Source organism: Urocampus carinirostris, chromosome 20 (genome assembly GCF_059441175.1).
Source record: "Urocampus carinirostris isolate Australia breed hairy pipefish chromosome 20, RoL_Ucar_1.0, whole genome shotgun sequence".
NCBI classification, from domain to species: domain Eukaryota; kingdom Metazoa; phylum Chordata; class Actinopteri; order Syngnathiformes; family Syngnathidae; genus Urocampus; species Urocampus carinirostris.
This window is the reverse complement of record NC_142368.1, coordinates 13,196,504-13,218,632: the sequence shown is the minus strand read 5'-3', so window position 1 is coordinate 13,218,632 and position 22,129 is coordinate 13,196,504. Positions and strand designations below refer to the sequence as shown.

Sequence of the window (22,129 nt, the reverse complement as noted above, 5' to 3'; positions counted from 1 at the left end):
AAAGGATGTAAAATATAAAGAGAAAACTGTTTCTCTTTTGTATTCCTTTCTTTTCTTTCCTTCTTTCTTTTCTTACTTTTTTCCCCATTTTCCTTTTTGCTTTCTTTCCCCCTACTTTTATTTTTATTCCCGTTTTCCTCTTTTGCCTCTCATGTCTTCTTCCTCCCAAAAATCTCTTCTTTTTGTCTTTCTTTGAGAAAATCTGCTTCAAATTGGAAAATAAGGCTGCTTTTTGCTCACTTTCCGTCTCTAGTTTGTAGTCCTCCTTGGACTCATTTTGGGTGGCACTACATTACAGCGACATCTAGTGGACAAATAAACACGGTTGTAATATTTGACCACGAGATGGCACTGTTGTCTGAAGCAAACGAAAGTCAGTGACACAGCAAGATGCCAGACAAACGTGGCAGCGACTTATCTTTAAAGAAAAAAATACTACAATAATAATTATTTGACCTAATTTTGTAACTGTTTTTTTTTTCATAATTTAAAAAAGGGAAAAACGCACAGTCATTTTTTTATAATTTTTTGCTTTTTTACAAATTTTCAAAGTATTATTCACTATAAAAAAATGCTAAAGACACACACCAATAATTTTTGTCTTTTTTACAAATGTTTGGGTGAGTTTAAAGAAAGATCAAGCACATAAAAATAAAAATAATCTACTTTTTGACAGTTTTTGTGAATTGAAAGAAGTAAAACACACGACAACAAAACGATAATTATTTTTCTTAAAATTTCCGTCTATTTTAATCCTTTTTTATGCATATTTTGCTTGACTTACTCTAAATCTTAAATTTGAATTTATAGTCTTGTATTTTTAAGGGATATTATTTAAGTTTTTATTACTTTTATTTTATTTGTAACTTGTCTTTCTTTTTAAGTTAAGTTATCAAAATTCAAGGTCATTAGTCTAATCTCAAATCGTTTTTTCTTTTCTTTTACAGTGTGTATAATCTAAAGCAGGACATTTTTTTTTCCGTTTAATTGTTTTTTATTTACTTTTTGACCCTCTCTAACATTAATAGTCCCGTTCTGCATCATCTTCTTACTTCTCCCTTTAGCATCACCGTAAGAACCCCCCCCCCCCCCTTTAAGCCCCTCCCCCATTCGTGATTGAAGCCGAGATGGTCTTGATCGCCGACTGGATTTCGCTTTTTCTCTGTTGCTAGGCAACCAATGCGAAACTATGGCGGGAGTCCAGGGGGAGTCTCATTTGCGAGTTCTTTAGAGGGCATGAGCACTCAATCGGATTGTTCTTATCGCGAGACTTCCACAATCACATTAGTTTATATTATTTGTTTATTTTTTAAATAAAAGTAAGAAACTTTCCCCCCGTTTTTATTTGATATTTATATCTTAGAAACCCGTTTCCTTGGCGACGGATGCTGAGTATCCTGACGTCACTTCCGGCTAAAAATCCTTATCCAGAAAAGTGCATATGTGATTAAATGCAGTGCATATTTGATTAAATGTAGGGGTGAGGAGGGGGGGGCGGTAGTTGCATCCTAAAGTGATTGAACCGAAGATTGTTTATTTTTTTTTGTTTCCAAAAATTGGATGGTGAAGTGTGCGAGCGCCCTCCAATGGCCGTCTTTTGTTGTTACATCCTTTATTTATTATTTTTTATTTATTTTTATGTATTATCATTTTATTTATATCAATGTCAGTCTGTTATCTGGTAAAAAAAAAAAACATAATCGATTAAATATTTAGCCAGAAAAAGAAAATAATAATTTAAAAAATATATATAAAGAAATGAAACAATTAATAATGAAACCAATTGTTGTCGTAGTTTTTGGATTCATAATTTTAGAAGAAAAATTAAATACCAGATACTGTATACAGTTCAATGCCTTTGTTGTAAATTTTTGTTAAATAAATGTTTTAACTGATTATTGTTTTTATTTTGCTAATTTTGAGTTTAAAACACCATATCTAAATGCACTCGAATATCATTTTATTACTTTTAACGGATTGTATAAAAAAACTGCAAAGTGCGTCCTCTAGTGGTCATTTATAGTACTACGATCCTCGCTATTTCTTAAGAGAAAAAGAGAAATATTAAAAATATATATATAATTGCAACAATATACGGGATTGCATTTTATTAAAAATTTGAGGAAAAGAAATTGTTTTAGAACCGTCACTTTTTAAACCATATCATTATCTTGGAAAGAAATGTTTTTGTAGTTGCTCAATTCTATCCATATAAAAACAATTCACCTTGACACCTCAATTAAAACCACATTCCCCAAAATCCCCTTCGCTTCCGCCTAAATTGATTGAAAATAATTATGTAGATATTCATATTTCAGTACCACCCTTTTTTTAATTGATTTATTATTCTTGAACAGAAAACGTGTTAATGTTAGTATAAATTTAGATGTTACTCAAAATTTGAAAACGTTGAAACTATTCACCGTAACTTCCTAGTTAAAACCACATTTCCCATGTTGCCCTTCGCTTCACCCCGCCGCGATTTCAAAGTGGCACGTTGATGAGAATAATTATGAAAATATGAAACTTACCGGTATTTTATTTGACTATGAAATATGCGTCGGTAACAATTACAATCGAATTCTAATAGTTTTTATTGTCATTGATAACGCGTGAACATTGTTTAAAACGAGATTAGACGAGGTATTCTAGTACTGTATTAACATGTCGGAAACGACTTATAAGAGAAAAATAAGATGAAAACATGAATTAATCCTCGTAGTGCGTCAATTTTCCTCTAAATTTACATTTAAAGAGCGAGACAAAACGTGAAATCAACGAGACTTCCAAGTCAAACGTCATTTCCCATAATGCTCTTGAAATATCGCGATACCATTACCGCGTGACCCTACCCTATGTCTCGCGCACTCGCAGCTCCTTCGCTCAGTATATAAAGCAGAACCAGGACGGACGGACGACGACTGGGGATTTCTCAGCCCGGGATTGTAAATAAGACCGACAGAAAAACTGTTTTATTTACAACAGAAGTGATGCCGGCTGTTTTAGAAAACCCATCCCAGTTGTTTTAGCAGTTTTTGTGTTTTTTTTTGCTTTCTGTTTTTAAGGCTGCGCGTATAATGGCGAGCTCGGCTAACTCGAACCCAGTGGTAAGGCTGAATCTCCAGGATTGTCAAGGGGAATGTGGGGGTAAAGTTAATCCAAGGAAATTTTAAGAAACACTCCCAAAAAGGAAAGAAAATGGATTCACGTTATTTTCATGTTTTTTATTAGAATTTCCACACACATCACACGAAAAGCATTGGCTTCAATGATTGGGCGTTTGAAAGTACGTGTCACACACAACGTGTTTTCAAATGCTAATAAATCACAAACAATATTCCTTTTAATGAGTGATTTCATATAAAATGAAATAGATTATGTCTTGTAGCCATTGTGTAGTAGTATTTTACGTAAAAGAGGGGGGGGAAGCCGTAACCATAACGGATAAGATCACGTTTTTTTTATTAAAATTATTTAAAATGTACGCAAAAGCACATTCTCTAAAACACCGCGATACAATTATATTTTCTATCTTTATGATTTAATTTAAAAAAATATTTAAAATCGCGGCAGTGACGTCATTTGTCCACCATTCCACGATGAGGGAAGAAATGGCTCGAAAACACCCCCAGTCATTTTTAAACGCAGATAATCCCTCTTCCAGTTGAAGTAGACGAACTATTGACAAAAAAACTCGACGAAAATTGATTTTCTAGCAGTAGAGGGTCTCTCGATCGCTCCCCGGTAGCGCTCCGTCGTCCGCGGGCTTGTGTGTGTGTTGTGCGCGGGCGTGCTCCCGCTTTTATAGCGCCATCTTGGCTCTATATAGAGCAGCCGGGATGGGAAGGTGCTAGTCGACGCTACGTCACCGCCGGAGCTTTCCAAAGCTTATAAACGCCGGCTGCCCGACCGGGGAGCGGAGGAGAAAGCGGAGCGAGGAGGGAAGACCGTTTCCGACGGTTCTTCCGACGGGTACGACCTACAAGTCGTTGCCGTCGTCGAGCTTTGTTGCTGTTAGAAGGCGGAACCCACGCGGCCATTTTAGGTGGCGACGTCCAGTGGCCTCATTTGTTTACGCTGTTTTAAACAATCGGTTTTAAAGTCTTTAATTCGGGGTTCTTCGCGCAGTTCTGTGGGTAAATGATTACTTATTTAGTTATAGAGGGGTATTTTTTAGCCTTTAAAAGTGATTAAAACCAGGGTTGGGTAGGGTTACTTTAACTTGATTACTTTCAATTACTTTTGAATGACTCCAGTACCAAATATGCTAATAAAAGACAAAATAGACTAAATATGAATAAAATTATGACTCACAACACGTGGTCAGCTTTCTCTCATGGCTTTTTTTATTTTTGCACTGTGGTGCAATGCATATGGTGACCATTTTTTTGCACCAAATGCATATTGCACAAACCCTACGAAATCAAACTGTATGTAACATCCTATATGCCGACATTTCTTGGGTAAATTTTGTGTAAATTATAACTATAACCATATCCTCCTCTTTTTATAGCCTTATCTTCTCTGTCCTTTATCTTCTTGGGTTATTTACCTCACTGTGACGTGTGAAACTGGAGTGTCATGCCCAATTTCGTTGTCACAATATGTTAACCCATTTTGTAACAATGACAATAAAGGTATATTCTATTGTATTTGATCTCCGGCAAAACTAAGATAAAATGCGACAGAAACAAAATGAAAATCAATCCAAACAGCTTGCCAACATCATTTTTGCTGTTCCATGTATTCCGTTACTCCCCAAGCCTGCACAAAATTGAGTTTTATTCATATTTAGTTTATTTTGTCTTTTATTAGCATATTTGGTATTGGAGTAATCCAAATGTAATTGAAAGTAATCCAGTTAAAGTAACCCTATCCAACCCTGGATAAAACACCCTTTAGTAACCATTTTTTTACCAATTATAAACGCCAAACTAAAGTGATAACACAGTTATTTTCTAAAAATAACAGGTATAACTCCATGTCCAATTTCACTAAAATGGCTATTCTGTTGAAAAAAATGTTGGGGTTTTTTTGTAAGGGGGTAGTGTTGGTTTTTTTAAGGTACTGTATTAATAATTTTTCACTTTCAATTTGTGAGTAAAGGTATATTTTATCACGTATCAATAGTTTTTCGATTCACCAATTACAAACCTCACCCAATGATAATACTATGTTTTCTTCGATTTGTTGTATTTTATAGACTCTTAAAAGTCAAATTATACACTGAAAACAACGTTCTGTTAGTAGTCAAGTCATATTTATTTATATAGCCCTTAATCACAAAAATGTCTCAAAGGATTACCTGATCTTAAACCAACATGCGGGAAAAGGAACAACTCAAAACCTCAGCGTGAGGAAAAAGAGAAATCTTGAGAAGGGACCTCACAAGTGGTATCCCCCTTTCAGGATGACCAGGGTGACTTAGATTTAGCATTACAGTACACACTAGGTAACATGTTGTAGATTATTATATTTTATTAGAGTTTATCAACAGCCCTTTTCTGAAGGTATTGATACCCGTGACTTGGTCCAATATTAGTATCAAACACCCTGTAGGAACCATTTTTTTTTCCAACAATTTTAAACACTGAACTAAATTAATAATAATTGGCCCTTCTCAAGGTATATTTTTTCCTCATGTTGAGGTTTTGAGTTTTTCCTTGCTCGCATGTTGGTTTAAGATCAGGCGATGGTGTAATTATAATCCTGTGCAGTACTTTGAGACACTTTTGTGATTAAGGGCTATATAAATAAATGTCACTTGACTCATTCCTATAAAATATAGATATAATTCTTGTAAAATCTCACTAAGAATTACTGCTCTATTAACATTTTGTGTGTGTTGGGGTACTGGGGGCTTTATTGAGTCTTATTTCTAAGGTGTTGGTACTCTTGACGGGCTCCAATACTAATCTCAGATGCCTTCTAGTAGCAAATTATTCACCAGTTACAAACGTCAAACTATAGTAATTGATTGTCTTCAATTTGTTGTATATCTTAGACTCTTAAGTCAAGTTCCATCCATTATCTGCACCGCTTATCCTCAGTAGGGTCGTGGGAGTGCTGGAGCCCATCCCAGTTATCTTCGGGCAGTGGGCAGGGGACACCCTGAACTGCTTTCCAGCCAGTCACGGGGCTCATTCACACCTATAACAACAATTTGGATCAGCCAATTAACCTAAAATGCATGTTTTTGGTATTTGGGAGGAAACCCACGCAAGCACAGGGAGAACATGCAAACTCCACACAGGAGGTTAGAGCTTATGACCACAGAACTCTGCCGCACACGCGATAACCACTGCGCTGCTGTGCTGCCCCTCATTTCATTTCTCATCAGCTGCACCGCTTATCCTCAGTAGGGTCGCCGGGGTGCTGGAGCCCATCCCAGCAATCATCGGGCAGGGGACACCCTGAACTGGTTGCCAGCCAATCGCAGGGCACACAGGGACAGACAACTCGCTTGCTCATTCACACCTAGGGACAATTTGGACTGGCCAATCCATCTGAAATGCATGTCTTTGGAATGTGGGAGGAAACCGGAGTGCCCGGAGGAAACCCACGCAAGCACAGGGAGAACATACAAACTCCGCACAGGAAGTCCGGTAGCTGGATTTGAACCCACACAGGAGGTTCCCAAGACCTTAGAACTGTGCCGCACACGCGTAACCGCTGCTCCGCCGTGCTGGCATATTTTTATTAAGGAAAGGTATCAATAGGCTTTTTCTGAAGGTATTGGTACCCGTGAATAGGTCCGACACCAGTATGAAACGCCCTCGAATGAAAAAATGTTTCAACAATTTTAAACGCCAAACGAAAATAATAATACATGGTCTTCGATATAAATTTATGGTAAAATACCTGTCAAGAATTTCTGTTGTCAGCAAATATTTTTCTTTGATGGGGTGGGTATTGATTGATTAGCTCCGATACTAGTATCAGATGAACTTTTGAACCTCAAACTATAATAATATAATTTGTTTAATCTGTTGTCTTTTTATAGTCTTAAAAGTCAAATTAAAAAACGATGGTTCTGCTAGTAAATAATGGTATATTATATTATCATTATAGTATCATTACCTTTTTTCTGAAGATATAGGGTCTCGTCATTGTTCGATACCAGTCGTGTTTATTTGTATAGCCCTTTATCACAAGAAGTCTCAAAGGGCTGCACAGACTATTATAACACCATCCCATGATCTAAAACCTACATGAGGGCAAGGACAAACTCAAAAACATAGCATGTTTGTATGACACATTCGTGAAAAAAAGGCATCTTTTTAGCGTATACGTACCAGTATCAAACACCATCTTGTAACCATTTTTAAAACAATTACTAACTTCCAACAGGAGTAATGAAAACGTGTCTTTAATTTGCTGTGGTTGAGAGTGAAAGGTCAATTTTACTCCAAAAAAATTCAGGTTTTCTTAGTGAATTATTGAAAGTATTTTTTATTTTGGGGGGCCAGTGGGCGATACCAGTATTGGCTGCCATTTTTTAACAATTCAAAATGTCAAACTACAGCCATAAGAAATTCAGTAGCTAAATAATTGTCAGAGTAAGTATTAACTTATGGTGTCTATGAATATACTTTTGTTGCTCGTATTTTTTTGGTCTGGAAAAACGATTGATTGAACATTCCTAACATATTTTAAATATTAAAATGCAAATAACCTGGAAAAAATAAGATTCTTTTTCCATTACGAGCAAAGAAACGATTAAAAAGAATGAGGTTTTTAATACCTAATACATGCAAATTATCTGCTATATTGGATCATTTTGACTTTATTATAATATTTTACTTGTAATAAAGCTAAAATATCTCCTATACCCGATCATATTAGTATTGTTTAAAGTATTGTTTTTCTTCTCTTATTTTACGTTTTTATGTAATAGTGTTGTATAACTAGAACAAGTTAAAAGTTTTTTTTTTTTTTCATGTATTTATTTCCTTCTACAGGTTTTGATTGTATATATTTTGTAATATTGCCCGATATGGGAATATTCAAAGAAACAATTTTTTTTTTATTCCCCCCAGTGTGTTTTTCATGTCAGGTTTTCCACCCACCTACTTTCAGTTGCGTAATCAATAAAGGAAAAATATAATCCTGAAAGGGAATAAAAAATGTAAAGTCCTAAAATTTGCAGTTAAGATGGTGAGAATGGAAAATGGAGCAGGAAATTCTCCCTCAAATATTGACTTATTTCCTGTCTTTTGTAAAGAGAAGAAGATCCCTTTTGTGTGTGAGATTAATTATTTTCTTCTTTGTAGCCTCGATTGTACAGGACCGTGATCGAGGACGTCATCAACGAGGTGCGAGAGCTCTTCTTGGACGAGGGCGTGGATGAGCAAGTGCTTCTAGAGCTAAAAACGGTACTGGGGAAAAACAAATCTGTCGTTTTCTCAAGGTGAATCGAATTTGCGTAGTACTTTTCAGACGCCAGAATAAGAAAAATCCCGCACCTGGCATTCTAATCCACAGACACACAATGAGAAAAAAATAAATGTATAATCAAAACCTGATGGCGAGGCACAGACTAACCATGTGTGGAAAGGGGCCTGAGGGAAGCTCATCCACACTTATAGGAATATCAGCAGATGCTGCAGGATTGACTTTAACCTTATAAAACTGTACCAGGTATTTTTACCTGAACGCCTAAAAGGGTGCATCTAAAGTTAAACTAAAGCTGTACTTGAACCATTTAGAGCACAGGTGTCAAAGAGGCGGCCCGCGGGCCAGATCAGGCCCGCTAAGGGATTGAATCTGGCCCGTGAGACACCACTCAGAGAAGCGCAAGAGAATAACAAGCTGCAGGTTGAAATAGGTCAACTTGATGTAGCCAAAGCCAGCTGCCTTGCACAAAGACACTGTACTTGTATTTCTTTCTCTTTCTTTCCTTCTCACTTTCCTTGTCTCTTTCTTTCTTTCCTTCTCTCTTTTTTTCTTTCCTTCTCTCTTTCTTTTTTTCTTTACTTCTCTCTTTCTTTCTTCTCTCTTTCTTTCCTTTTCCACCTTTTTCTCTTCATTTGTTGCTCTTTGTCTCTTTCTCTCTGTGTCTTTTAACCTCTTTTGCTCTAACTTCCTTTTTTCCTTTTCTCTCTTCTCTTTCTCTTCCTACCCTTCGCGCTTTCTTTTCTCTTTTCTCCCTTTCTATTTCGCTTTGGTTTTCTTTCTTCCTCTCCCTTTCTTGCCTCTCTCACGACTTTTTATCCCTTTTGTTTCTCACGCGCTCTCCCTCTCTCTCTTTTTCTTTCTTTGTCCCGCCCTCTCTCCTTTTCCCTCCCTCTTTCTCTTATTTCTTTATCTCTTTTTCTTTCTCTTTAATCTACTAGTCTGGCCCCTGAGAGAATGTTTGTTCTATCGTGTGGCCCCCGAGTTCAAATGACTTTGACACTCCTGATTTAGTGTATCGGTAAAGTTTTGGTCTTTTTGAACACAAGCTTTCTCTACAGTCAAGATCTGTTTAGGTACTTTGGATCTCTTAACCATTAGGGTTGTAGGGGCACTGTTTCCTTTGGTGTGTTTCAGGCAAGTACAGCCTGTTGGCACCCATCCCTCTCCAGTAGTAATGGTATTACATTATGGAAAATTGAAAACACACAAAAAAATAGATTTTGTGCTCGCCTATTTTTCGCTCGCCATAAATCTGCCTAAAAAGGATTACAGCTCAAAGCCATCCTAAACTCCACCTCCAATTTGAGAACAGGACTACAAAAAAATGACAGTTTTACAGGTTTTCCCTGAGGAGGAGTCCAGGCAAACGAAATGGGTCATTTGGGCGACCCTTTGGAAAAGGGCTGCTCCTCTGGAATGCTTTAACATACAAGAAGGATATTCAACGCTAATGATACATTTGTATATCAGCCATTCCGTCGTGCTTGCAAATGTGCTTTTATCTTTTAAAGTGTATCTTATGCCTCCTCGTAAGAATATCTGGAGTCCCCGCAGACCTGGTGTCAGTCGGAAAACTGTTCCATAGACTGAGACAAAAATGGCTGAATAAAATTGATCTTGACAGGCACGTGAAGCAACAATTTCAATCCCTGCCCAAGTCATTTTTAACTGCTGCAGGCTTGCAGTATTTTTATGGAGTCCAATAAGCAGGGAAGTAAAATGAATAAGAGAGATAAAAGAATGCATTAGCGCTTCCATGTTTTGCTGAGAGAAATAGGTGGACTCTGGCTATATTGTTCAAATGATAGTCTATTCCTTGTGATATTGGTTTTAGAGAGTCCAAAGAGCAAGGGATTACGGTCATCTCAATTTAAAGGAGATAAAAGCATGCGCCAGCGCTCCCATATTTGCCTGGTCGAGAAATGGATAGACTTTGGCTATGTACTATCCAAAACAATTTTGGAAACAAACGTAATAGCCATTTCTCAGACCAGTATTGCAATTTCAATGTGATTTTTCCATTTGAAAAGATAAGTGCTTTTTCTGTGCAAGATTTTTCCGTTGAAATTCTGTGAGACCCCAGTTGGGTGGACAGTCAAGGGCATAGGTCATAAACATTTGGCCCGGGGGCCAATTACAGTTCGCATTTGACGCCCCCTCTGTGATACAAAGGTTTAAAGGTACTGGTGTTTCATTAATGCCTCCAAGTGGTTACAAACATTATCATTAATTGAAAAGAACGATATTGATTGAAAAAATAATACAGGAACTATGATATAATTTCATTTTTTTTTTTCAAATTTCCGTTGCTCGAGAAATTTTCATTATGCACATCTCGAGTAAATTGTCAGCCATTTTGCTACTCCGGGTAACCAAAAGCATCCAAAAGGCTGGGCAAGAAAATGAACCATTTTGAGGCAGTGAATTATTTCTGATGCTGCCTTTATATAGATGCTTATCCTGTCCTTTAAATAATAAAAGGAGAGTTTTAATAATGCTTTAATTGTTGAATTTGGGAGTGCCTGAGCACCCTCAAAAACAGGCCGTTTACACCCATGGGTAAAAGTTCACTGTGGATTTAAAGATAACACCGTGGGAATGCCGCATTCAACTACTCTCCTTCTCCAGGGACTGTAGGAGCGCAGCAGTAAAACAACTATGTTTAGATAGATAGATAGATACTTTATTCATCCCCGAAGGGAAATTCACTTTTCCAGCAGCATCCCTGAGCTGAGAACAATCGAAAATAACACGATCATGTCATCAACCAATTAACCCAAAAAGCAGTGATTGCTGACGGCGAATACAAAAACATGTTTGAAATAAGCCACAAGTGAGAACACTAGCGTGTTACCTCCACAGTGTAGCGCCATCTTGTTGGTCAAACACTCCTTTCATTGAAATACCAAACCACAAGTCGGAGCCACTGAGAGTGTAAATAATCGGCCAGTCAAATGATTAATGCCGATATCCATCGAATTCCCAAATATCGGCGCCGATAATCAATCGACCTCCACTTGTGATATTCTTTTTGAAGAGCCCAGAGAGCAGGGAATTACAATGTTGTTTTTTTGTTTGTTTTCTTTCCATATTTGAGCTATGGGAGAGCAAACTTTTGCAATCCAAGGCGGTGGAGGGCTTCCACACGGAGGAGCAAGCGGCTCTGCAGGTCGTGCAGCAGCAGCAGCAACATCAGCAGCCATCGCATCAGCACGTCCAACAAAATCAGCAAGTCACGCAGCCGGCACAGGCCCAGCAAGTCATCCTGCCGCCGCAGCAGCAGCAAGGTCGATCCATTTATTCGCTTTATTTTTATTATTTTATTTACGCAAAGTACATATTTTAAATACCGTAGCCATTTGTCAAACAAATTTACATAAAATCGATAAAAATCCTTTAGGTTGGTCCCCACCTTCTGTTTCCAATATAAAAGCAGCGATTAAAATATATTTTTATTTTGTTTTTGTTCTTATAGTTATTGATTGTATTTCTTTATATTTCTCTTAAATAAGATAAAGACATACATACAAATAGTTAGAATTAACTAAATAAGAATATTAAATCTAAATATATAAAATAAAAACCAAAATAAATAAAAGTAATAGATTAAAAGAATGATCATATTTTGGTCCTCCCATGTCTGAAATACAAATTATATTTTGTATTGTCATTCCTTTTTTACACACATGTTTTGTAAATCAAAAAACATACAGAAAAACATTGATTACAAATATATATAATAAAACAATCTAGAATAATGGAAACAAACTAATAAATCAAATTAAAATTCAACAAATCTGTATTTTATGTCTGTCCTCACCTCAAATGTTTCAAATATAATCAACCCTTTTTGTTTGATAATAAGATGGAAATAAATAACAAATAAAATAAACAGGATTAAACAATGGAAAATATAATATAGATTCAAAATTTATGGATAAAAAATAATTCACATAAACCAAATTTGTATTTTATATTGGTGCTCACCTTCCATGTTTCAATTGTAAATAAATCCCTGGTACATATATAATTTAGATTATAAAACATTTTGATTCTTGTGGAATACCATTTGTGATACTGCGTCTTTTATTTTGAAGAAACAAACATGCTAATCAAATAATGATTTCACCGTCCCAGTGCTCATTTTTCACATTTGTCGAAGTCATGAAAAGGTAATCGTATCGAGCACTTGACAGAGGTCCGTAATATCACTGAGAGCATTGTCAGTTACTGTGATAAATGTTCTTCTTCGTATTCTAATTATTCTTTGACCATTATTATGTGCACAGCTCCCCAGCAGCAAGTCATCGTCCCAGATTCCAAGATTCTACAGCACATGACCACCACGGGGATGGTATGTAGGAACACTGCTCAACATCATTGGAAATACAGAGATAAATGGAAAGATTATGTCTGTATTAGAGCGCAGCAGCAACCCAAGCAGCTCTCGCTCTGCCAACCGGTGTCACGCCGTATCCGCAGCTCATCACCAGTTCGGGTAAGTTTGAGAAAAATCATTCCGAAATGCTATCAATCACGCTATATTTCTTTTTCTTTTTTTTAGGTCAATTTGTCCAAGTTCTTCGTGCACCTAACGGGGCTCAGTACATCATCCAGCAGCCGTCGCAGTCTATCCTCTTGCAGCAGCAGATGCAGCCTGGATCCGTTCAGGCTCCGGTCATACAGCAGGTATGTATGCAATTTAAATCTCAAGCGTGTATGTCATATAGTGACCCCTTGTGGTTATAATTGTTTTATTCATTTAAATAAATCACTTTTGATTAGACGAAAACACATGTACCATTTCAGAAACATGATTTTAGGTTTAGAAATTTCTAGTTACGTTACATAACTAGAAGAAGCCACTTATCCCTACACAGCTGAGCCCCAAATGTGATGGTTGCCATGATTTTGGTATCTGGTCCCCTCTGTTTCCTTCTCTAGCCAATCACGTTAGCCACTCGACTGCAGTTTAGGACTCTTCACTGTTGTTCTTAGCAGTTCGTGCTACGTCCATCAGTGTCACTCGCCTTCCACAATCGAACATAGCTGTGGTTCGTTAATCGGGCATCTTTCACTTTTTTTCTCTTTCCTTCTACCCACTCATGTCACTTAAATTCCATAATTCCAGGTCCAAACATTAGCTTTTTCAGAGTAAGACCAGCTCTGACCAACTCTAGCTATGGGCTCTTTTCAGCCACTCTGGATGTGTAAAGCTTGCTCTGTCTTGAATTTCCAAAAATATGGACGCAGACTTGGGAATTTTGTCAAGTGGTATCCTTTGGGCTTCCGTAGTGTGTTTTAAACGCTCCTGCTCTCTTCTTAGCTGCAACGACCTCTAGTGGAGAATAATCACACACTTTATTTATTGTGTTTTCTTATTGTAGGTGTTGGCTCCTCTCCAAGGAGGCCTTCCTCAGCAAACGGGAGTCATCATCCAGCAACCACAGCTTGTTTTAGCGCCTGGGAATAAAGTCCAGGGCAACGCACAGGTTAGCATATTTCAATTTTTATTTTTCGGAACTCCGCTAAGATGAGAGCTAGGCCTGGGTGATATAACAAAATGTTATCTCGATAAAATATTTCTTTTTGGTTCTGTGTGCATTGTTACAAAGAATGACAATACAAGTAAAATTATTATTATTATTTTTTATTATATCGATAGTTATTGTGATAATTATCGCGTCTTTTTTTTCCTTTCACATGTTAAGTCTTAATTTTTGCCCTCGAGTGAAAGTTTGCAAAATCTGATGCCGCTTTAATCAATCTCTAATGTCAGAACAAGGACGCATGGCAACAAAGTATTACACAGCATTTCACAAATATGGGGAGCATTAAACAAGTGAATACCTTCTCAGAAAGGGAGAGCTTGTTGCAGGTATACGCAGGTAGCGCCTTGCTAGCTAGCACAGCACTTGTTGAACGTCCGCTAGCACTCATTTTGGAATGAAATGTTTTTCTTTAAGTGTATTCTCGCAGGCGATACGGTTTTAAAGGGTTGAATTGTTTTGATCTGTTCTCCATCATGGTTGGCACACAAATGTTTTATATATATATATATATATATATATATATATATAAAAGAGAGAGAGAGATGGTGAAATGACATCTGAGCCCTTTAGTGTTACTTGTGGTGTTCCGCAAGGTTCAGTACTTGGCCCCCTTCTTTTCAGCATTTACATGCTTCCATGAGGTGATATTATTCGCAAATATAATATCAGTTTCCATTGCTACGCGGATGACACTCAACTATATCTTCCATGCGCGCCGCCATCATCACCAAAGCTCTCCTGTCTTAGACTCTGAGCATACACTGAGTGTGTATGCTGGGTGTTTTCTTTCGTCTCTTTATTCCCCATCTTGACATTCTAGTTGTCCAGTTTCGCTTTCAATCTGTGAGCCGCCGTTCCACTATTCCTGCAAAATGATTGGTCGGTCCTCGTCAGTTTCTTTGTCTCCTGCCTGTTGGTCTCAACTTTGCATTTTTATTGGATTAGCGCCCTATTTACTCCGGTGGTCGGGTGGTTATTGTGTTTAAGTTATCGATTTTTATCGAAGGTCTTATTTATCATGGCAAAAATGGTATCACTGTAATTACGACGATCGTTTAACCGCCCAGGCCCACTGAGAGCTCTCTCTCCATCCTCTCTATCCCGTCTTTAGGTGGCGCCTCAAGCGGCCCAAGTGCAACAAGTTCAGCAGGCAGTAGGGGGCGCCATACCGCAGGCCCAAGCTCAGCAAGTCCCACCGGGTCAAGCTCAGCCCCCCATGATGCTGCAGGTGGACGGCGCCGGGGACACCTCGTCGGACGAAGACGAGGACGAAGAAGAGGAGTACGATGAGGACTTGGAGGAGGAGAAAGACAAAGATGGGGGTGAGGACGGCTTGGTGGAGGAGGTGAGACCGGAATCTTATTGATTGTTCTGAACCCGTTTCTTGGATACTCATGTGGTTTTATTTATTTTTCCCTTTCGTTATTTGGGAGCCACTAAATAGCGGGGATGACGTCAGCGACGCTGAGGACCACGAACTGTTCGACACGGAGAATGTTGTCGTGTGTCAGTACGACAAGGTAGGGCACAAGATTTTGCCGCTAAAATGATGTGGCGAATTTGAATCTTGCAACCTGCTGGATGAGTTCACCCAAGGGCGTAGTTTGGGCATGGATGAAGGGGGACCTGTCCCCATAAATATTGTGGGATCACTTTAACAAAAATGCTCTAGGTTCCCACCAACGCCAAGACCAAAGCTATGCTCTTTAATGTGCCAAAAGGTTTTACAATAAAAATAAGATACACCCGGCAGCACGGCGGCGCAGTGATAGATAAAGATTGATTGATAGATAAAGATTGATATTCAGATAGATAGATACTTTATTCATCCCATAAGGAAATTCACACTTCCAGCAGTATCCTTGTGTTGAAAATGAAATAATAATAAAATAAAAGAAATAGAATACATAAATACCCAATATAACGTGTGCAGCACAGTTCCGAGGTCATGAGATCGAACCTCCTGTGTGGAGTTTGCATGTTCTCCCTGTGCTTGCGTGGGTTTCCTCTGGGCATTCCAGTTTCCTCCCGCATTCCAAAAACATGCTTTTCAGGTTAATTGGCCGCTCCAAAAGAGGATTTTTTAAAATCTTGTCTTCTATTATATACAAAGTATGTTCATTTTTATTTATTTTTTTTATAAGCAAAATTAATTATTTTGGCGGATAGTAGATCACTTTGAAAATGGGGACAAATAGTAAAATTAATCAATTTAATTTAGGTAAATGGTCTGCATTTATATACCCCTTTTCAAGTTAACAAAGACAATGTGCTTCACACTTAGCCATTCACTCACACACTCACACACCAATAGGGAGTCAGCCATGCAAGGTGCCTACCTGCTTATTGGGGGCATTAGGGATTCAGTGTCTTGCTCAAGGACACTTCGACATATAACACGGACGAGCAGGGAATTCAACATGCAACCTATTGATCCCAAGACAAGCGCTCTACCTCTTGAGCTATTGCCGCCCTCATTGGTAAAATAAACTACCCTCTGACTTGCTCGCCTATTCTTGGTAAAGATATCTCTCTTTACTAGAAAAAAACAAGATCAAATATCTCACAACAAGAAAGATTCTATTTAAAATTCGGGTTACATTTTAAAACCCATTTTTTTAACCAGTAAAATTCTGCTTCTATAGGCCAATAACTTTTTTTTCCTTTTAACTGCAGGCTGTTTAAAGACAAGCACACAAAATATATATATTATTGTGTTTTTTCAATTCCATAAAGCTTCAGTAAACATTTCTCAAATGTTTTATGGACTAGTGCACGATTATATCAATCTTCCATTATCTGCACCGCTTATACCCAGTGGGCAGGGGACACCCTGAACTTGTAGCCAGCCAGTCGAAGGACACACAGATTTCAATCGATCGAACAATAATTACTTTGTCAATAAACTATAATGACAAAATGTTAACGTATAAGTATTGGAAAAAGCCCAGTCGCTCCTGTACAATAATCATCCCTACTGAATCGTCCACCCTTCTTCCGCAGATACACAGAAGTAAAAACAAATGGAAATTCCACCTGAAGGACGGCATCATGAACCTGAACGGGCGGGACTACGTCTTCTCCAAAGCCATCGGGGACGCCGAGTGGTAAGCGTCCATCCCTCCCGTCCATTCCTCCCGTCCGCTTCACGAACAATATCGATCATCCCGACGTCGGATTCGAGTGGCCAAAACGCGGCGAGTCTTTACGAACTCCCGGAAAAAGGACAAAAACGCTCCTTTTTTGTTACCACCCACGGAATCCCCACGCATCATTTCACGCCCGGCGCCGAGACCCGCGTCCACGCACTGCTTTTTTTCTTAGTCCGATCGTTGCCTTCACGTCTGCCGGGGTTTCGGCCTCACTTTTCTGCAGGGGGGTTCAAGAAAAAGCATGAACTTGCCAGCTTGACGTTTTAAAGTTTCTTTTAAATTCAAGGCGAGCGGTAGTAACTTTAAATAATTTATACTTTGTACAAAGGCATTATTTTAAATCTTCTGAGTCATGATTCCAAATGTTCTTGCCCTTTATCGCATTTGTTTTGTTCTTTCATTTTGGTAGCGTCCATTCCACGGAGTACGATTGAAGTCATTGAGTCTTTCCTGTTTCTCTTAAATATTTTTTTTTGCTCTTTTCTACAAAAAATGAATTCTCATCCCACTGGCGTCAAATTTTGCAATTTTTTAGTCAGTTTCTTTGTTTTTTCATGTTTTCTTGTTTCCTGAGTAGGAAAAGAAACAACCTTTTCTTCCATTGGGGTCTTTTTTTGCAGTCTTTCGATTGCGTCCCAAAAAACGGTCACTTTATGCTCAACGGTGACGCGACTTCCCACGTATCGGCGGAAGTCGAGCGTCTGTTTCCCGATTCGCACCAAATCGTGCTCTTACAATCGAATAAGTGTTCCTTTTTTTCCGTTTGCGCGACTCATCTTGGATGTGCTTTTGTGTTTTAGTCTTTTAAGCGGTTTTCTATGGAGGTGATTCCCGGACATAGTGGGAAAGAAGGGGGGTGTTTTTTTGTGTGTGTTTTTTAGATTTGCAGAAAATGAAAAACTGTATGAGTCAAGCAGTTAGTTGCCACTTCACGTTTGTATTGTGACGACGCATCCACCTTAAGAAGGAAGTCGTTTTTGCAAAAGGTTTGTTTTGTGCGGGGGAGATTTGCAGTTCTTCCCACATACTGTACTTCAATGTTGAGTGTGCCTTTATTTTCCCCCGATTTGTACTCCCCCATTTCTTGTACTTGTCAAAAACGAGAATGGTTTGCTCTGTTGTGACTTCTAATAGCTGTTGAAATGTATTGTCCAATAAAATCTTTGATAAATTACGTTTGGGACGAGCGACGTTGAATATGCTACGTTTTATGGATTGTGTGTTGCATGTTTGAAGGGACAGTGTGCAATAATTCCCCGCTCAAGGTTGCTGTAGTTGAGAATGGAGCTGAAGCGTGTGCATCAGAAGAACTATGGAAGCCCGAAGGAGGCAAAATTCGGAAGCCTACTTCCTTATTTGATGAATATTCAGGCAGTGACGGGACAAAGCTCCTGGTAATCTCCACCATCAAGACTTTTATACACCCGGGGCAGCAGAAAAGACCCAACAGCCAGAGTTGGTGAAAAGGGCTAGCAGGAGAAGCTATTAAATGCATGGAAAGGTGAGTGACACTGAAGGGTTATGGAAACTATTTACGCAGAACAGACGGCCTTAGCAAGCTAGCAGCGAGCTATAGCCTGCAGCAAAGTGGCTTGTGTAATTGACTAGAAATAGAAACAGTGGAAAACTGAGGAAACTCGCAGAGAAAAAACTAATCCAAATCTATTTACTGAGAAAAAAATGTTAAGCAATACTGGACACAATTCCCTCATGTATTTTTAACAGTACTAAGAAAATTAGGAACCAGGATAAATCCCAGAAAAAATGTATAAAAGTTGTGGAACTAATGAGGTAAAAATGATTCAAAACAGAAAATCTATTATATTCTTAAAAGCAGAGTACACAAAAGTAATTAGGAACTGGAGACATTCTCAGAAAGACAAATATATACATATATTAACCCAAGTTTGCTTAAATACTAAGCAAAACTCCAAAATGAAATGTACTGTATTTTTCTGCACACCCAAAAGACTGATTATTTTCAAAAGCTTACCATGGAAGCGCCTTATACTAGGTGTGCGCCTTATATAAGGATCAATATTGAGTTGCAACAGGTCTCGCTACTATATTGTGATTGCACTAACAGCATCAGACTGTTTTTACGCGTTTACTGAATGAAGGAAAATTTGAATGCTATACCTTGCTGCTGTTAAAAGATAAATATGTGTCACAAAATACCGATTATTCCTTTTGGGAGTGAATGGAGTTGTAAGAAAGCAGGTTTGTAATCTCTTAATAAAGTTTGACTGACCCATCTGACTTGTTTTGTTGACGTTCCATTGAGCGCAGCACCATCTAATGGATGCATAATGTACTGTCACCTCGGTCTCTACTGTAGCTATAGCACCTTATGTATAAAAAATGGAGCAAGAGACTATTTTTTTTTAGGGAGGTGCGCCTTACAGTGCAGAAATTTCGTTACTCCCAAAAAATCTGAGACTGAGACAAATCACAAAAACAATCGAAATAATAATATAAAGTACTTAATTTGGAAAAAGATTTCAGTAATCCCTCGCTTATCGCGGTTAATGGGGACCAAAACCACCCGCGAAAAGTGAAAATATGCGAAGTAGCGACGCCCCTTCAAAAATGCTTTTAAAAAATATATATATATATATTTTATAATTTTTTTAGACCCGCGAAGTATAAAGCAAAACCTGGGATAATATTAATAGGAACTGACTAAAAGCATTTGAAAGAATCAAAATATATACACTTAGATTGATAAACCTAGAAAAAAAAATCAGTATTAAGATCATTTTATAAGAAGCTCAGGAAGACCACACGCAAATACAGCTTGATATATTAATCAGAAAAAAATGGTTGAAATCCTTTCCATCAAGAAAATTACTGACTAAATATTATCTTTCCCACTATGGTCGCACCTGGCCGATCTCAATGACGCATAAACATGAAGTCTGCCAGCTAAAACACTCCCTGCTTTTCTTCCACTTTGCGGTTTTCTGAAGCAGCTCTTCCACTTTCCACCATCATCTCCACGAGAGACGGCAACTTGACCCCGTAAGAGTGCCGTCCTCGCCTGCCGGCCCGTGAACGAGTACTAGACGGTGATGTTCTCAGGAAAGAGAGCTGGCCTAAAAATCACAAAGCTGATTGCCTTGAAAACTCTCCAACTTCTCTTCAGCAGGTTCTGATCCGGTTCCTTGGAGGAGAAGCTCGGGTTTTCTTGGAATAATCACTATACCGGAGGAAGTCGGTGAGGAAAATAAATCCAGTGATTATTAGGAGCTTTTTCAGTGTGGTTTGTTGGAAGGATTACTCTGATTTTTTATGTATTTATATATATACATACAGACACTAAAACTACTCAGAAATGCAAAAAAAGGCCACTTTGCAAAATACAGCTAACCAGATGCTGCTGGTAAAGGTCAGGGGAATCCCACTCATTTCAGATCCGGGCTCACATGGTCAGGGTTGGGTAGGGTTACTTGAACTGGATTACTTTCAATTACTTTTGGATTACTCCAGTACCAAATATGCTAATAAAAGACAAAAGAAACTAAATATGAATAAAATGATGACTCACAACACGTGGTAAGCTTTCTCTCCTGGCTTTGATCTCCGGCAAAACTAACATCAAATGCGACAGAAACAAAATGATTACTCCCCAAGCCTACACAAAATTGAGTCAGTTTATTCATATTTAGTTACTTTTGTCTTTTATTACCATATTTGGTATTGGAGTAATCCAAAAGTCATTGAAAGTAATCCAGTTAAAGTAACCCTACCCAACCCAACCCTGAGGAACAAATGGAATCGAATAGAATCGAATAAAATCGAATAGAATATACTTTTATTGTCATTGTTACAAAATGAGTTAGAATAGAATAGAATTTGAACACAGTGTGACAACAAAATTGGACGTGGCACTCCAGTTTCACATTTAACAGTGAGGATAAAAGAAAACAAGGAGATAAGGTTATTATTTACACAATTTTTACACAAGAAATGTGGGCATGTAGGATAATACATAACAGGGTTGGGTAGAGTAACTTTAATAATAAACTAAATATGAATCAAATGATGACTCACAACACGTGGTAAGCTTTCTCTCCTGGCTTTGATCTCTTTGATCTCCGGCAAAACTAACATCAAATGCGACAGAAACAAAATGATTACTCCCCAAGCCTGCACAAAATGTAATAATTTAATTCATATTTAGTTTAATTTGTCTTTCATTAGCATATTCTGTATTGGAGTCATCCAAAAGTCATTGAAAGTAATCCAGTTAAAGTAACCCAACCCAACCCTGCACATGGTAAATGGTCTGCATTTATAGCGCTTTTCAAGACAATGAAGACCTCCCAAAGCGCTTTACAATGTGTTTCACACTTACCCATTCACACACACCGATAGGGAATCAGCCATGCAAGGCGCCCACCTACATATCAGGGGTATTAGGGGTTCAGTGTATTGCCCAAGGGAACTTCGACATATGACACGGAGGAGCCGGGAATCGAACCTGCGATCTCTTAATCCCAAAAAGAGAAAGAATGAAAAGAAACAAGAAAGGGAGAACAAAGTGATAACAAGAGAGGAGTAACAAAAAGAAGAGAGAGAAAGAAAAGCATAAAAGAAAGAAAAGGGGGAGGTAGAATGAAAAAAAAGATAAAAATGGCGGGAGAAAGAAAGAGAGAAGTAACAAGAGGAAGTGAGAAAGAGAATAAGAAAAGGTAGAATAAGAGGAGAGAGGAAGTTAAAAAAGAGAAAAAGCAGAACACGGAGGAGCCGGGAATTGAACCTGCGACCTGTGGGGAAAGAGTTAGTAGATAAGAGAGGAAGACTGACAAAGACAGGATGTGAAAGAGTCGAGTGAGAGGTAAAGCATGAAATAAAAATTAAAAGAGAGTGATAAATGAAGGATGGATAAATAGAAGAAAAAAGGGAATATAAGAGATAATGAAAGAGACATCAATGTGAGAGAGGAATACAAAGAGCATCAAAGAGAAGGACAGATAAGAGAAAGGAAGACAGATGGAAGAGGGGCAATAGGATGCACCAACAGAT

At 38.1% G+C, this 22,129-nt stretch overlaps 1 protein-coding gene across 1 annotated transcript; it reads left to right on the top strand.

Annotated features, from left to right (window-relative positions):
• Positions 1–2,879: 2,879 nt before the first annotated feature.
• On the top strand, positions 2,880–18,275 carry gtf2a1 (general transcription factor IIA, 1). The gene is made up of 10 exons (XM_088325151.1): positions 2,880–3,107; positions 8,274–8,375; positions 11,495–11,684; positions 12,687–12,751; positions 12,820–12,895; positions 12,962–13,086; positions 13,785–13,889; positions 15,061–15,295; positions 15,381–15,469; positions 16,953–18,275. The coding sequence occupies exons 1-10, from the start codon at positions 3,078–3,080 to the stop codon at positions 17,058–17,060; spliced, it is 1,125 nt and encodes a 374-aa protein (XP_088181277.1). The 5' UTR covers positions 2,880–3,077; the 3' UTR covers positions 17,061–18,275.
• The last annotated feature ends 3,854 nt before the right edge of the window (positions 18,276–22,129 follow it).